The sequence below is a fragment of the Aphis gossypii genome, chromosome X, assembly GCF_020184175.1.
Source record: "Aphis gossypii isolate Hap1 chromosome X, ASM2018417v2, whole genome shotgun sequence".
Classification (NCBI taxonomy): domain Eukaryota; kingdom Metazoa; phylum Arthropoda; class Insecta; order Hemiptera; family Aphididae; genus Aphis; species Aphis gossypii.
Window position 1 is genome coordinate 34,563,023 of NC_065533.1, and position 18,071 is coordinate 34,581,093.

Here is an 18,071-nt window from a genome sequence, read left to right on the forward strand (position 1 = left end):
ACTGTTCGACAATAAATGTATGGGAATACACATTTGCACCACGTGAATACTTGCACCAACATCTAGAAACTCGGTTTGGTCGGGCTCTGGTAGGCATGGCTATGTTTAACGCTGATACGGGTGACATTGCTAAACCATCAGAACTTCTAGCCAGTGTCCGGGCCTACATGAGCGTTCTACAAACTGTTGAAAACTATGGTAATATCCATTCACCAATAAATTTCTATTTTGTCGACTAATTTAATTTTTGAAATTTTAATGTAGTCCATATTGATGTGACAAGAGTGTTCAACAATGCGTTACTACAACAAACGCAGCATGCTGATAGCCATGGTGACAAAACTATTGCATCGTCATATACTCAGTGGTAATGGGTTTTTACTTTTTAATAATATTAATAATAATTTACTTTTGAAGACTGTGGGATTTATAGTTTAAAATATTGTACTAATTTTTGAACTATTTACTGTTCACTTGTACAGGTACTCAGAAGTTCTATTACGTCGGGTGAGTGCCGGCAACATTTGTTATTCACCAAATCAACGAGCATTTGTCAGTCTTACAGCAGATGGTGCAGTACCTTTCAATGCAGAGGAATTTAGTGACATTGGCGAGTTGCGAGCACTTGCTGAACTTGTAGGTCCTTACGGGATGAAATTGCTCAATGAGACACTGACATGGCATGTAGCCAGTCAAGTGCAAGAACTAAAAGTAAGTAATAATAACAAGCTATTATTAATGAATAACTGGTCAGAAATGTTAGAATTAATTTCGTTCGTGTTATTAATCAATTTTTTTTTACCTCTAGAAACTAGTTGCCGCTAATCGTGAAGTTCTGCTAGCACTCCGCACTAATTTTGATAAACCAGACGTGATGAAAACCGAATTCAAAAAACTGCAGCGTGAGTATAATTACTCATTGCATACTACACGCATTTATAACATAATTATTTATTAAATTTTGGTTTAATTGTATTAAGATGTGGACAACGTGCTTCAACGCATGACTATTGTGGGTGTAATCTTAAGTTTCCGGCAGTTAGCTCAGTCTGCACTTCGTGATGTTCTTGAAGACCGTGTACCCTTCTTATTGGCTAGTGTCCAAGATTATCACCAGCAACACCAGCTTCGTGTTGGTGGTGTAATGGGTAATGGTGGTATTAATGGAGTTGGAGGAGTAATGGTAGGAGGAAATGGAAGTGTTAATGGAGTGGGTGCAACTGCTGACACAATGGTATGTGTATTATTTATATCTTTAATTTTAAAATTAATGTCCTTACCATTTTGTTACAGCTTGTTAGTGAAATGGCTTCGGCTGCAGGTTTGGAATGTGCAGTAGACCCAGCACTGGCAGCTGCACTGCGCAATCAAAAGACTGGTATGTTATGTCGTATAATCTACTATATATAAGTATTAAATTTAAGAATATTATGTATAAATGTAATTAATTTTTATAGCTGACGAGCATGATGAACATCTAACAGCGTGTTTGCTTATGGTTTTTGTGGCGGTCTCTGTGCCAAAGTTGGCACGATCTGAACATTCATTTTACCGTGCTTCGCTGGAAGGGCATGCCAATAATGTACACTGTGTAGCAGCTGCTGTGAATGCTGTTTTTGGGGCACTGTTTACTGTTTGTTCTGCTGGTGCAGGACCTAGCACTGGTACTGGGGCTGATCCCACTTCAGTTGCTGCAGCAGGAAGTGATATTGAAGACCGTATGAAAGAGTTCTTGGCTGTAAGTTTTGAAAATTCAATAACCTACCTTGGTATCTATTATGATTTTTTTGTTTTCTCTATCACTATCACTATCACCTACATTAAACAACAGTGAAAGTAATAGATACCTTAATACTTTTTATTATTTCATAAAAAATAAAAAATGTATTTAAAATTTGATATGCCTCATGAAATTTAGCTCGCTTCATCCAGTCTACTGCGTCTTGGCCAAGAAGCTGACCGTGATACTGTGCGTAACCGCGAGTCTGTATACCTTTTGCTCGATCAGGTACATATTAGTATACATTTGTAATCAGTAATCACCATCATCAAAATATTTAACGTTTTACTACCAAGACCATTACATATATATTGTTTGTATTAACAGATTGTTCAAGAGTCACCGTTTCTCACCATGGATCTCTTAGAGTCATGTTTCCCATATGCCCTGATAAGAAATGCGTACCATGCTGTCTACAAAATCGAACATCATCAACATGGTGGTCATTCATCATCTTCACATCAAATATAATATAATCGTTTACTTCCATTCAATCATTAATTTCTCATATAGTATGATTATGATTTCTTTGTCGATTATTTTTGTGTTAATTTCGTAAATATTTTTCATTATATTATGTAAAATGTGTCATCTCGCATTTCCAAAAACAGGCATAATAATAATAGTACGGCAAAAACTATTTAATAATTTATATTGTGTTATATTATTAGTTATTACTTTTATTGTTTAATCTCAATATTTGTATCATTATCGTATTATTTAATCCCTTTATTTTATTTTTTTTTATTAATTTATTTATTTTAATTATAAAAATGACTTTTATTTTGTAAAGTTATGCGTGCCAACCATAGAACAATTTACAAAATAAGAATATTCTTATATCACTGCGATTACTAGTGTTAGTTATAAAGTTCCACTACACTTGAGCTATGGCTAATTATAATTTAATATTAACTATTTATCCCCATTGTTTTTTTATATTACTATTTTGTAGAATGTTCTTAGACATAATTATTATTGTTTTTACTAATAGTGAGTATCACAACAAATAAATACAAAAATATATTATTTTTATTATTTATTTATTTATTTTAATGAACATTGCTAACTATACTTCAAAATATAACTAGAATTGTATCTAGGTATAGAAAAAAATTTATAACAGTTTATTTGATTATTTTATAATTTATAATTTATATTTTATGAGAAAATATTAAATCATCTGTACATAATATGCTTCATACCTATTTAAATTATTTGTATAAAATCATAAAGAATACATATCTGAATTATAAAATATGACAATATTTCATTACACTTCATACTGTTCAATATAATACAATTGATATTGGAGTTTCATCAGTTTGTGTAAATTCAAACAAATAATACTTATGAATATTTTCATTTTCATTTTTTTTAAATTCATAATTTGCATTCAGATTTTATACAATGCCCACTAGTTGATGGTGTTTCAGTAAAATCAAACATTGTTTACATTGTATGGAAAAATATGTTATTTTTTTAAATTTTATATTTTATATTTTGGTTGTTGCATTATAATTACTTATCTTTAGATTTTTATATTTATTGTGTAGTGCATATCAATATGAATAATCAGAAGTTCTATAAATATGTTAATGTTGATATTATAGTGAAATAACCTATGTTCACAAAAGCCTAAATCGTAAATACATAACTCATATGAGAGTATTATTTTAAAATTTAATACTATATTAGATTCAGTTTATATATATATCTTAAGTTAAGAAGTACTTTTTGATTTTATTATATGTTTAATTAATTACTTGCAGTCATAAATCATAATCAAAAAAAATAATTTATTGGAGTGATAAAATTTTAGGGGAAAAAATTGTAGAATTTAAATACTTATAAAGTTATATCATCGACAAAAATTATTTATAATAACAACATGCAAAATATTATTAAAAATTTAGTAACTTTTGGTTTTCTGTAAAACTACACTACATTCAGTAATATTCTGTTTTACTAAATATTTTAGTTTTAAATTTAAACCATGTGCATTTAAGAAATATTATTCATGAACACAATACAATAATTGTGTACATAAATCTTCAACCAAAATTATGAATTGTATTATTTTTAATTAAGAATAATAAAATTAATAAATGTGTTTTAACAAATAAATTGCCATGACTTATATTTAACTTCAATAGTTATCTGCTAAATAGACTTAAATGAACGACTTTGATTTTGTAAAAAATAAAAAACCTTATTTTATTAATATATATATTTTTTGTATATAGCTACTAGTAATAACTATTATTTATTTATTACATTTATAAGCGCTGCTAGTTTTAGGAGAACATCATTAGGAAAGAAATCACAATTGTTAGGCAAGTCAAAAAATGGTATTTTTTAGGACTGAAGGTTAGTATCAACTATGTTGGAGGAGTATACAGACGAGAAATGTTCAGCAAACAAATTACTTCATCTTTTTCACATGTGCTAATAACAGAATTAAGACTAACTGATTTAAGGATAGACGATTGGGAGCGATTTTTACGTACAAAGCCCCAGAACTTATTAGATTCATTAGAAAGATTTGTTTCAGTACGCTCAACAAATTCTCTAAAACAAATTTTAGATGAATCTTTGTATTCGGCCCGGAGTAGAGAAAAAACCCTGTAATGACTAGGATCACGTTAAGATTTGAATATAGCATGCAATTTATTTTTCCAATAGATCAAGTCTTTAAGTTTCTTAAGAACCCATGAAAGAAAAGATGATTTATAAAAGCGGAATGTAGAAACAAAACATAGGATAGAATTATGGAGGGCATCATTAAAAAAGCTTTAAATTTTTGGTATTTGTCCGGTTTTATTAAATACTATAAAAATTGTATCGTGATAGGACAAAAATAGATAATTGAAATGGTAAACAATCAAAATAAGGTTTAAGAACGTGGAGCTAAGTAGCCCGCTAAAGATTAACCAAAAGATTTTTCACATACCTAGTTGACGGGAATATTGTAAACCATTTTAAAGTATATTTATTTATCTTGAACGTGCTAAATTATTTAAAGATATTATGGACATTTATTGTATAGTGTAAACTAATAATTTTGGAATACAATAAAATACATGGAAAATGACATTTAATAAATTTTTTTACAGCTTTATTGTTATTTTAAAAACTATAATACCTATTCTAAAATGGATTTAAATTATTTAACACTTATAACGCACATAGCTTATAAAATAATATACAATATATAAGTATACATTTAATTAATGAGTAACTACAAAATAACTAACATTATATATATATATATATGTTAATTGTATAGATTTAGAAAAAACATGCAATAAGTAGGTATGTTTTAAGACAAATATCTTTCGTGTTGTAAAAAGTAAACAAGTATTTACAGTTGCATATCAAAATTCAATTAAAATAATAGAAAAAACGTCAATGACAAGAACAACAATAGTTGGTGGTAGGCGGGGAACGATGAGGTCAATTTATTTAGTTCTTCTAGGTGTTTTTCATAACTGGTATGATGAAAATGCTTTGAAGATTGAATCAGACGCTATTACAGAATTTCATTGATTCATGTTGATCAATGATTTTAGCTGTATAAATACATAATTTAGGATTTTCAAACTGACTATCATTTTGGTTGCCGGGCTCTCGATAACGTTTTTTTTTTGTATAAATAATAAGGCCAATTGATCACTGCAAAACAAACCACAAACACGATTTAATAATTTTTATAAAATCCATCAGATGGATAAATGGAAAAAGAAATACACATACTTATTCGCAGGCACTACTGCAATTTTAAATCGACTGGTTAAGATTCTAGCACACCTTTCAACTGAGCACATAGGAAAATGCACACGGACCAGGTATTCTAAGTTCACCATAAAATTCTTATAAGAATTTGGTTCACGGTTTATGCAGCGGAGCTTTTTCCCGTAAAATATTGTTTCATAGATCTGTATTAAAAATACATAAATAAATACATTAAACAAATGATATAAAAATAATAATAGAACTTGAAAAAAGTCTAATATATAATATATTTTGTGAGTACTCCAAGTTGGTTTTTTTTTTATCATTACGTAGGTGCAATAAATTAATCAGATAATAAATATTGTTACCTACTTATGTAGATTGAAAATAAAACAAAAATTATGACTTAGTTAAGAAAAATACTTAAATTGTCAAAATAACTTAATTACACATGTTGTCCAGTTCACAAAAATACTAAAAAAAATTGAAGTCTTACGTTATTAAAAACTTAGTATCAAATAAAGAATGATAAATTATCTATGTTGTACAAAACTTAATCTATGACGCTATGGTATTGAACAAAAGATCAATACCGTTGGGTTTTGGCAGAAATAAAAGCAATTTTAAAGTATACTTTTATCTTGAACGTGCTAAATAATTTGAAGATATTATGGGGATTTATTGTATAGTGTAAACTTATAATTTTAGAATATAATAAAATACATGGAAAATGACATATAAAACACTATCATTAAGTAATAATATACTGAAGAGTTGTGAACAACCATATTATATTAAGGACTTATACCTTCAGTCAACCTTATAATTATAAGCAATATTAACCTTGTATGCATTATTTCTAGATGTGCCAAATAACCTTTCTTCGAATTCGTTATTAAATTCCAAGGGGTAATATACTATTTTTGATTGAGTGCTAAGAGTAGGGCTAGATTGATTATTTGGAGTTGGGGTAGATGAAGACATCAGCTCAATCATTTCGCTATTGATACTGCTACTTTTTCTAGTTCTTAATCTTGACAATGCTGACGATGTGGATGGTGACGGTGATGACAGTTTTGGAACTTTAGCTATATTATTTATTGTGTTGCTGCCTGGTTGTATTTCGGACAATCCCTAAAAATTTAATGTTTACAAAATGAGAAGATATCAATTTACATGAAAAACATTATATAAACTCACGGTTTTAATAATATGATATTATGATTTTGATTGTTTTATTATTTAACAAAATCTAAATAATATAAGTTTTAATTTATTTTTATTCATTTGAATATCAATAATATTAAAACATTGATGTTTGATAAATGAACTACAAAGATTATTGCGTACGGTTTTTTCCTTTCACTGATATTTTATTTACTAGAACAAATTAAAACAATGTACTAACCAATACAGCAACAGTACGTCTTATTGTTTGAGTGTTAATTATCGGTATTGCTGGTGGAGGAGATGGCAGTCGTCGACGATGAAGTGTAGAATTATTTTTGCTGTTAACGCCTTGATTTTTTTCCAACAACCCCTGAAAATTCAATGTTTACTTATTGTAAAGATATCAATTAACATCAAAAACATTATTTCAAATCAAAAATTCAATTATAATTTATTATATTTTTGAATGTATTGTGATGTATCTACATATCAGGTTCAATAAGGTAGGTATTATATCTTAAAAATGATTAAAACAAGAATATTAACGTTTGATTAAACATCTACAAAGATTATTATTTATATATATTTTATTTTACAGATTATAAACAATATTTACCTTGCTTCCAATTCTTTGTGATGTGTCATGTAATAATTGATCAAATTTTCTCTTCGACTGCATATCAGTATTAATGTGGTATACCGTCACTTGCTTATTGCTAAGAACTGGACTCGAAGGTGGAGACGTTAGGTCAATTATTTCGATATTGGTACTGCTACTTTTGGTAGTTCTTAATCTTGACAATGCTCTCGCTGTGGATGGTAATGGTGATGACCGTTTTGGAACTTTAACAAAATAATTTATTGTGTTGCTGCCTTGTTGTATTTCGGACATTCCCTAAAAATTTAATGTTTACAAAATAAAAAGATATCAATTTAAATGAAAAACATTCTATAAACTCACAATTTCAATAAAATAATATTATAATTATGAATGTTCTGTTATTTAATTAAACTACATAATATCATAAGTTTTACTTTATTATAATACATTTGAACATGAATAATATAAAAACATTGATTTTTGATAAATTGTTTTTTTCTTTAACTGATATTTAATTTACTTGAATTAATTTAAACAATGTACTAACCAAAGCAGCAACAGTACCGCTATTTGTTTGAGTGTTAACTATCGGTATTGCTGGTGGAGGAGAAGGCAGTCGTCGATATTGAAGAGTAGAATTATTCTTGCTGATAACGCCTTGATTTTTTTCCAACAATCCCTGAAAATTCAAAAATCAAATATTTCAAAATAAGTGGAAAAAATGGAATGTACAATTTCTATAATGAGATATTATACTTTTGATTGTTATGTTATTTAACAAAATCTAAATATTATAAGTATTAATTTATTATAATTCATTTGAATAAGAATAATATTAAAACATTGATGTTTGATAAATGAACTACAAAGAATATTGCATACGGTTTTTTCCTCTCACTGATATTCTATTTCCTAGAACAAATTTAAACAATGTACTAACCGATGCAGCAACAGTACCGCTATTTGTTTGAGTGTTAACTATCGGTATTGCTGGTGGGGGAGAAGGCAGTCGTCGATATTGAAGTGTAGAATTATTCTTGCTGTTAACGCCTTGATTTTTTTCCAACAATCCCTGAAAATTCAAAGATCACATATTTCAAAATAAGTTGAAAAAATAGAAAAAATGTACAAATTCGATAATGAGATACTATAATTTTTAATGATTGGTTATTTAAAAAAATCTACATATTATAAGTATTAATTTATTATAATTCATTTGAATAAAAATAATAATATAAAATCATTATTGTTTGATAAATGATCTACAAAGATTATTGCATATTGTTTTTTTCTTTAACTGATATTCTATTTACTAGAACAAATTTAAACAATGTACTAACCAATGCAGCAACAGTACCGCTATTTGTTTGAGTGTTAACTATCGGTATTGCTGGTGGAGGAGAAGGCAGTCGTCGATGATGAAGTGTAGAATCATTCTTGCTGTTAACGCCTTGATTTTTTTCCAACAATCCCTGAAAATTCAAAGATCACATATTTCAAAATAAGTTGAAAAAATAGAAAAAATTTACAAATTCGATAATGAGATACTATAATTTTTAATGATTGGTTATTTAAAAAAATCTACATATTATAAGTATTAATTTATTATAATTCATTTGAATAAAAATAATAATATAAAATCATTATTGTTTGATAAATGATCTACAAAGATTATTGCATATTGTTTTTTTCTTTAACTGATATTTTATTTCCTTGAGTTAATTTAAACAATGTACTAACCAAAGCAGCAACAGTACCGCTATTTGTTTGAGTGTTAACTATCGGTATTGCTGGTGGAGGAGAAGGCAGTCGTCGATATTGAAGTGTAGAATTATTCTTGCTGTAAACGCCTTGATTTTTTTCCAAAAATCTCTGAAAATTCAAAAATCAAAGAATTTCAAAATAAGTGGAAAATTTGGAATAAATGTACAATTTCAATAATGAGATATTATAATTTTGATTGTTATGTTATTTAACAAAATCTAAATATTATAAGTATTAATTTATTTGAATAAAAATGAATTTGAAATAAGAATAATATAAACAAATTGATTTTTGATAAATTGTTTTTTTCTTTAACTGATATTTAATTACTTGAATTAATTTAAACAATGTACTAACCAATGTCAACTCGTTACGCTATTTATTTGAGTATTAACTATCGGTATTGCTGGTGGAGGAGAAGGCAGTCGTCGATGATGAAGTGTAGAATCATTCTTGCTGTTAACACCTTGATTTTTTTCCAACAATCCCTGAAAATTCAAAGATCACATATTTCAAAATAAGTGGAAATAAATGGAATGTACAATTCGGCATGAGATATTATATTTTAATGATTGGTTATTTAAAAAAATCTACATATTATAAGTATTAATTTATTATAATTCATTTGAATAAGAATAATATTAAAACATTGATGTTTGATAAATGAACTACAAAGAATATTGCATACGGTTTTTTCCTTTCACTGATATCCTATTTCCTAGAACAAATTTAAACAATGTACTAACCAATGCAGCAACAGTACCGCTATTTGTTTGAGTGTTAACTATCGGTATTGCTGGTGGAGGAGAAGGCAGTCGTCGATGATGAAGTGTAGAATCATTCTTGCTGTTAACGCCTTGATTTTTTTCCAACAATCCCTGAAAATTCAAAGATCACATATTTCAAAATAAGTGGAAAAAATGAAATGTACAATTTCAGCAATGAGATATTATAATTTTGATTGTTTTGTTATTTAACAAAATCTAAATATTATATGTATTAATTTATTATAATTCATTTGAATAAGAATAATATTAAAATATTGATGTTTGATAAATTGTTTTTTTTCTTTAACTGATATTTAATTTACTTGAATTAATTTAAAATGTACTAACCAATTCACACAGTCGTTACGGCTATTTATTTGAGTATTAACTATCGGATTGCAGGTGGAGGGATGGCAGTCGTCGATGATGAAGTGTAGAATCATTCTTGCTGTTAACGCCTTGATTTTTTTCCAACAATCCCTGAAAATTCAAAGATCACATATTTCAAAATAAGTTGAAAAAATAGAAAAAATGTACAAATTCGATAATGAGATACTATAATTTTTAATGATTGGTTATTTAGAAAATCTACTATTATATAGTATTAATTATATATTCATTTGAATAAAAATAATAATATAAATCATTATTGTTTGATAAATGATCTACAAAGATTATTGCATATGTTTTTTTCTTAACTGATATTTTATTTCCTTGAGTTAATTTAAACAATGTACTAACCAAAGCAGCAACAGTACCGCTATTTGTTTGAGTGTTAACTATCGGTATGCTGGTGGAGGAGAAGGCAGTCGTCGATATTGAAGTGTAGAATTATTCTTGCTGATAACGCCTTGATTTTTTTCCAAAAATCTCTGAAAATTCAAAAATCAAAGAATTTCAAAATAAGTGGAAAATTTGGAATAAATGTACAATTTCGATAATCAGATACTATAATTTTTAATGATTGGTTATTTAAAAAAATCTACATATTATAAGTATTAATTTATTATAATTCATTTGAATAAAAATAATAATATAAAATCATTATTGTTTGATAAATGATCTACAAAGATTATTGCATATTGTTTTTTTTCTTTAACTGATATTTTATTTCCTTGAGTTAATTTAAACAATGTACTAACCAAAGCAGCAACAGTACCGCTATTTGTTTGAGTGTTAACTATCGGTATTGCTGGTGGAGGAGAAGGCAGTCGTCGATATTGAAGTGTAGAATTATTCTTGCTGTAAACGCCTTGATTTTTTTCCAAAAATCTCTGAAAATTCAAAATCAAAGATTTCAAAAAAGTGGAAAATTTGGAATAATGTACAATTTCAATAATGAGATATTATAATTTTGATTGTTATGTTTTATTTAAAAAAATCTAAATATTATAAGTATTAATTTATTATAATTCATTTGAATAAAAATAATATAAAAACATTGATTTTTGACAAATTGTTTTTTTCTTTAACTGATATTTAATTTACTTGAATTAATTTAAACAATGTACTAACCAATGTCACATCGTTACGGCTATTTATTTGAGTATTAACTATCGGAATTGCAGGTGGAGGGGATGGCAGTCGTCGATGATGAAGTGTAGAATCATTCTTGCTGTTAACACCTTGATTTTTTTCCAACATTCCCTGAAAATTCAAAGATCACATATTTCAAAATAAGTGGAAAAAATGGAATGTACAATTTCGGCAATGAGATATTATATATTTTAATGATTGGTTATTTAAAAAAATCTACATATTATAAGTATTAATTTATTATAATTCATTTGAATATGAATAATAATACTAAAACATTGATGTTTGATAAATGAACTACAAAGAAGATTGTATACGGTTTTTTCTTTAACTGATATCCTATTTACTAGAACAAATTTAAACAATGTACTAACCAAAGCAGCAACAGTACCGCTATTTGTTTGAGTGTTAACTATCGGTATTGCTGGTGGAGGAGAAGGCAGTCGTCGATATTGAAGTGTAGAATTATTCTTGCTGATAACGCCTTGATTTTTTTCCAAAAATCTCTGAAAATTCAAAAATCAAAGAATTTCAAAATAAGTGGAAAATTTGGAATAAATGTACAATTTCGATAATCAGATACTATAATTTTTAATGATTGGTTATTTAAAAAAATCTACATATTATAAGTATTAATTTATTATAATTCATTTGAATAAAAATATAATATAAAATCATATTGTTTGATAAATCTACAAAGATATTGCATATTGTTTTTTTCTTTAACTGATATTTTATTTCCTTGAGTTAATTTAAACAATGTACTAACCAAAGCAGCAAATCGTACCGCTATTTGTTTGAGTGTTAACTATCGGTATTGCTGGTGGAGGAGAAGGCAGTCGTCGATATTGAGTGTAGAATTATTCTTGCTGTAACGCCTTGATTTTTTTCCAAACATCTCTGAAAATTCAAAAATCAAGAATTTCAAAATAATGAAATTTGAATAATGTACAATTTCAATAATGAGATATTATAATTTTGATTGTTATGTTATTTAACAAAATCTAAATATTATAAGTATTAATTTATTATATTCATTTGAATAAGAATAATATTAAAACATTGATGTTTTTGACAAATTGTTTTTTTTCTTTAACTGATATTTATTTACTTGAATTAATTTAAACATGTACTAACCATGTCACAATCGTTACGGCTATTTATTTGTATTAACTATCGGTATTGCTGGTGGAGGAGAAGTCAGTCGTCGATGATGAAGTGTAGAATCATTCTTGCTGTTAACGCCTTGATTTTTTTCCAACAATCCCTGAAAATTCAAAGATCACATATTTCAAAATAAGTGGAAAAATGGAATGTACAATTTCGGCAATGAGATATTATAATTTTGATTGTTTTGTTATTTAACAAAATCTAAATATTATATGTATTAATTTATTATAATTCATTTGAATAAGAATAATATTAAAACATTGATGTTTGATAAATGAACTACAAAGAAGATTGCATACGGTTTTTTCTTTAACTGATATCCTATTTACTAGAACAAATTTAAACAATGTACTAACCAATGCAGCAACAGTACCGCTATTTGTTTGAGTGTTAACTATCGGTATTGCTGGTGGAGGAGAAGGCAGTCGTCGATGATGAAGTGTAGAATCATTCTTGCTGTTAACGCCTTGATTTTTTTCCAAAAATCTCTGAAAATTCAAAAATCAAAGAATTTCAAAATAAGTGGAAAATTTGGAATAAATGTACAATTTCAATAATGAGATATTATAATTTTGATTGTTATGTTATTTAACAAAATCTAATATTATAAGTATTAATTTATTATAATTCATTTGAATAATAATAATAAAAACATTGATTTTTGACAAATTGTTTTTTTCTTTAACTGATATTTAATTTACTTGAATTAATTTAAACAATGTACTAACCAATGTCACATCGTTACGGCTATTTATTTGAGTATTAACTATCGGAATTGCAGGTGGAGGGGATGGCAGTCGTCGATGATGAACTGTAGAATTATTCTTGCTGATAACGCCTTGATTATTTTCCAACAATCCCTGAAAATTCAATGATCACATATTTCAAAATAAGTTGAAAAAATAGAAAAAATGTACAAATTCGATAATGAGATACTATAATTTTTAATGATTGGTTATTTAAAAAAATCTACATATTATAAGTATTAATTTATTATAATTCATTTGAATAAAAATAATAATATAAAATCATTATTGTTTGATAAATGATCTACAAAGATTATTGCATATTGTTTTTTTCTTTAACTGATATTTTATTTCCTTGAGTTAATATAAACAATGTACTAACCAAAGCAGCAACAGTACCGCTATTTGTTTGAGTGTTAACTATCGGTTTTGCTGGTGGAGGAGAAGGCAGTCGTCGATATTGAAGTGTAGAATTATTCTTGCTGTAAACGCCTTGATTTTTTTCCAACAACCCCTGAAAATTCAATGTTTACTTATTGTAAAGATATCAATTTACATCAAAAACATTATTTCAAATCAAAAATTTAATTATAATTTATTATATTTTTGAATGAGTTGTGATGTATCTACATATCAGGTTCAATGAGGTAGGTATTGTGTCTTAAAAATGATTAAATCAAGTATATTAACGTTTGATTAATCATCTACAAAGGTTATTATTTATACATATTTTATTTTACAGATTATAAACAATATTTACCTTGCTTCCACTTCTTTTTGATGTGTCATGTAATAATTGATCCAATTTTCTCTTCGATTGCATATTAGTATTAATGTGGTATACCGTCACTTGCTTATTGCTAGGACCTGGACTCGAAGGTGGAGACGTTAGGTCAATTATTTCGATATTGGTACTGCTACTTTTTGTAGTTCTTAATCTTGACAATGCTCTAGATGTGGATGGTAATGTTGATGACAGTTTTTGAACTTTAACTTAATGATTTATTTTATTGCTGCCTCGTTGTATTACGGACTATTCCTAAAAATTTAATCTTTACAAAATTAGAAGATATCAATTTAAATGAAAAGCATTATGTTAACTCACAGTTTCAATTATATAATATTATAATTTTGAATGTTTTGTTATTTAACAAAATCTAAATATTTTAAGTTTTAATTTATTAGAATTCATTTGAATATGAATAATATTAAAACATTGATGTTTGATAAATGAACTACAAAGATTATTGCATATACGGTTTTTTTCTTTCACTGATATACTATTTACTAGAACAAATTTAAACAATGTACTAACCAATGCAGCAACAGTACCGCTATTTGTTTGAGAGTTAACTAAGGGTATTGCTGGTGGGGGAGAAGGCAGATGTCGATGATGAAGTGTAGAATTGTTTTTGCTGTTAACGGCTTGATTTTTTGCCAACAATCCCTGAAAATTCAATGATCACAAAAAAAATCAAAATAAGTGGTAAATATGATATAAATGTACATTTTCAATAATATGATATTATAATTTTGATTGATTTGTTATTTAACAAAATCTACATATTATAAGTTTAAATTTATTTAGCTGTTTGAAACAAAAAACCACAAACTCCCCCATAAAAGTTTAGATAATACTTGGTGCAAAACTGATGCAGAAAAGTCTGAACTTTTTCGATCTCATTTGCTTCAAGTCTTCCAACCCCACCACGACATGGTCAATAATATATATGAAAATTATATTGTGAACTCACTTACTACCCCATTTCCACTTTATCTAGCACCTAAACCTATTTCGCCGAGTGAAATTCATTACTACCTCAAACTATTTCGCCACAAAAAATCTCCCGGTCTAGACTTAATTTCGGCAGAAGTAGCCCTGCAGCTTCCTAAAAAAGCAATTATACACCTCACGCACATATTAAATGCAATCATAAGACTCTCCCATTTTCCTCTTCAATGGAAAACCTCAGTTATCATCCTAATCCTAAATCCAGGTAAACCTCCTGATATTCCGTCCTCATATCGGCCGATAAGTCTCCTACCACTCTTCGGTAAACTTTGTGAAAAGTTGGTATTAAAACGGATTTCTCCTTTTATAAATAATGCATCAGTTATACCACAAACCCAATTTGGTTTTCGTGAACGACACTCAACCATTCACCAAATACACAGACTGACCGACTGCATACCTAATTCCTTAGAAAAAAAAGAATATTGCTCAGCAGTCCTCCTTGATATAGCTCAAGCATTTGATAAAGTGTGGCATCCTGGTCTCTTGCACAAATTAAAAAAAATCTTACCTCTACCCTACTACCTATTTTACAAATCTTATCTTGAAGACCGTTATTTTGTGACCAAAATTGGATCAGAAATGTCGTCCTTGGCCCGTATATCTGCAGGGGTCCCACAAGGAGCCGTCTCATCTCCTACCCTTTACAACCTGTACTCAGCTGATCAACCGACAACCCCTTACACCTCAGTTGCAGATTTTGCTGACGACAAAATTATCTATTCCACACACAAAGACCCAATAATTGCTGGCATGAACCTACAGAACCACCTAGACCTTATGTCTTCTTGGTACGACAAGTGGAAAATAAAAATAAATCACGAAAAATCTACCCACCTAACTTTTACACTAAACCGTGGAACTGTTCCACCTATACATTTAAACAACCTGAATATTCCAAAATCCTCGAGCTCTCGTTACCTGGGCTTGATTCTAGATCAACGATTAACTTGGGCAGACCACATAAAAAAGAAGAAAATCCTCCTAAATTCTAGACGAAAATCACTACAATTCTTACTCGGTAAACACTCTAAACTTAACATAAAAACAAAATTACTTCTATATAAAACTTAATTAATGCCCATTTGGACATACGGGATTCAGTTATGGGGCACAGCCAAAAAATCAAACACAAATAAAATTCAAACCTTCCAATCCACTACCCTCCGGTTAATCACTAATGCCCCATTTTACGTTACTAATCACACCCTTCACACAGATTTAAAAATTAATACGATAGTAGAAACTGCCAAAACCCTTTATAAACGCTTCCGCTCCCGACTGACAAACCACTCCAATCCACTAATCTCTGCCCTTGATTCCGACACCATTCCTGGTAATCCTCCTCGTCGACTGAAGAGAAAGTGGTGTAGAGATTTAAATACTTAAATATAAACTAGCTAAATATATAAGGTAAATTTAAATTCAACCTAATCATGTCATAAAGTGTCGCCATTGGGTGGCTGCTTATATCACGTTTATATCAAGCTACATTATATATTTCCGCATGCATACTTATTGTAATAATTTATTTACAGATTGTACGCTTTAAAATAAAAGTTAAAAAAAAAAAAAAAAAAAATTTATTTAAATGCATTTGAATATGAATAATGTTTGATTAAATATTCATTTAATGCAGGTGTAATATCCATAGCGTTAATTTTTGGATTAGCCTGTGAAGATATAATTAGGTTAGAGAATTATAATTTTATTAAAACAATTTTTTTTTAATACGATATTTATCAAGTCCATTATAACTGAACTGTGATGAGACTTGCCAATGACGGCACACGCAGTATTATAATAAAGGATCACAGTCCAGTACGTGCGTCCACCAAGTCACAATCACCAACGAAGACAAATAACACCTTGTTTTGTTCTGCAGCCCAAAACGATGACACAATTGACAAAACAACGTTATTCACAGGCGACCGCTGGCAAACTAAAAAACAATTGGCAATTAAACGTTGGACAATATCAAATTGCCTCTAACGATACTTTACTAGACGTCGATTCACAAAACGAAGAAGTGACGAAAACGTGTTTTTCAATAAGAAAATGGCTGCAGACACAAGAACATAAACAATTGATTGATGTGGACACCACGAGAAGGAAGCGATAAGAGAAAGACGGTGCCGATGACATTCACCACGAAGGCTATGCCGCCGGACACTACAAAATTAAGATAAGTGCCTCAGTGCCACCACACAAAACTGGACAAACACACGAACTTAATGAAACTTGTGGCACTGAGAGCATGACTTTAACTTTTACTGACAACATAACCAAAAAATTCAAAACGTTAAAACAAAAACGAACATTTCCGTGCCATGATATCAGCGCGATTACGTAACCGGTCTGTCGCACACGGAGCCTTATCGCCGCCTCCGACAATGACCGATACTACGCAACGCACCGATACGCAACGCACGAAAATGATAGAACGACACCAAAACGAATACAACACCATGACATATAAACATATAAACGCGAACAATGCTAGTAAATTCTTATTCATTTTACATATTTGCAGAAGCTAATTTAAAACGAAAATGCATTCAATCTATAAATTACTATCTGAATTAAGTACAAAATATAATAAAGAAAGGTATAAACTATACAGTATACATACACCAATTCAAGAAGTGTTATATTTTATAGTAAATTTTAAATAATATTTATACAAATTTGTTATAAATTCATAAAAGATATATGTAAAAAAAATTTGACATCGAATTTAATTGTATAATTGAAGTGGTACGCGTATTGATTGTAAAAGTGTCTGATGGTACTCGATGATAAAAAGGTTGGGAATCCTGCACTAGTCTGTGTTACTAATTGTCTATATAATTGAATAGGTAACTTTTATTTAATCAATTATAACCACATACACACTGTATATTATTACTCTTGATTTGCCGTATTAAGGTTTAATTGTTATGAAATAATACAATAGTACTTACCTTTAGGTTTTCAGTATCAACTAATATCTTATTCCGCGTTAACGTGT

At 28.5% G+C, this 18,071-nt stretch overlaps 2 protein-coding genes across 2 annotated transcripts in view; one reads left to right on the top strand and one right to left on the bottom strand.

The window, feature by feature from the left end:
- Nucleotides 1-14,092, bottom strand: part of LOC126552488 (uncharacterized) — a 24,657-nt gene extending 10,565 nt beyond the window's left edge. The window contains exons 1-8 of the mRNA XM_050207190.1: nt 14,030-14,092; nt 13,652-13,783; nt 13,252-13,383; nt 12,880-13,011; nt 11,333-11,464; nt 10,960-11,091; nt 9,797-9,928; nt 8,627-8,758 (exon numbers count right to left, since the gene is read on the bottom strand). Coding sequence (XP_050063147.1) covers nt 8,627-8,758; nt 9,797-9,928; nt 10,960-11,091; nt 11,333-11,464; nt 12,880-13,011; nt 13,252-13,383; nt 13,652-13,783; nt 14,030-14,092 — 987 coding nt within the window. The remainder of the gene's footprint in view (nt 1-8,626; nt 8,759-9,796; nt 9,929-10,959; nt 11,092-11,332; nt 11,465-12,879; nt 13,012-13,251; nt 13,384-13,651; nt 13,784-14,029) is intronic.
- LOC126552104 (membrane-associated protein Hem-like) lies at nt 7-2,818 on the top strand. The gene is made up of 9 exons (XM_050206591.1): nt 7-198; nt 265-367; nt 483-711; nt 809-902; nt 981-1,234; nt 1,294-1,378; nt 1,458-1,738; nt 1,919-2,008; nt 2,108-2,818. Exons 1-9 carry the CDS (start codon nt 96-98, stop codon nt 2,249-2,251), a joined length of 1,383 nt encoding a protein of 460 aa, XP_050062548.1. The 5' UTR covers nt 7-95; the 3' UTR covers nt 2,252-2,818.
- Nucleotides 14,093-18,071: the final 3,979 nt, after the last annotated feature.

Coding starts and splice junctions, on each gene's coding strand:
- LOC126552104 (XM_050206591.1), top strand. CDS start 96: ATGGCTATGTTTAACGCTGATACGGGTGACATTGCTAAACCATCAGAA. Junction 903..980: donor CGAATTCAAAAAACTGCAGC/GTGAGTATAATT, acceptor AATTGTATTAAG/ATGTGGACAACGTGCTTCAA. Junction 1,739..1,918: donor GTATGAAAGAGTTCTTGGCT/GTAAGTTTTGAA, acceptor CATGAAATTTAG/CTCGCTTCATCCAGTCTACT.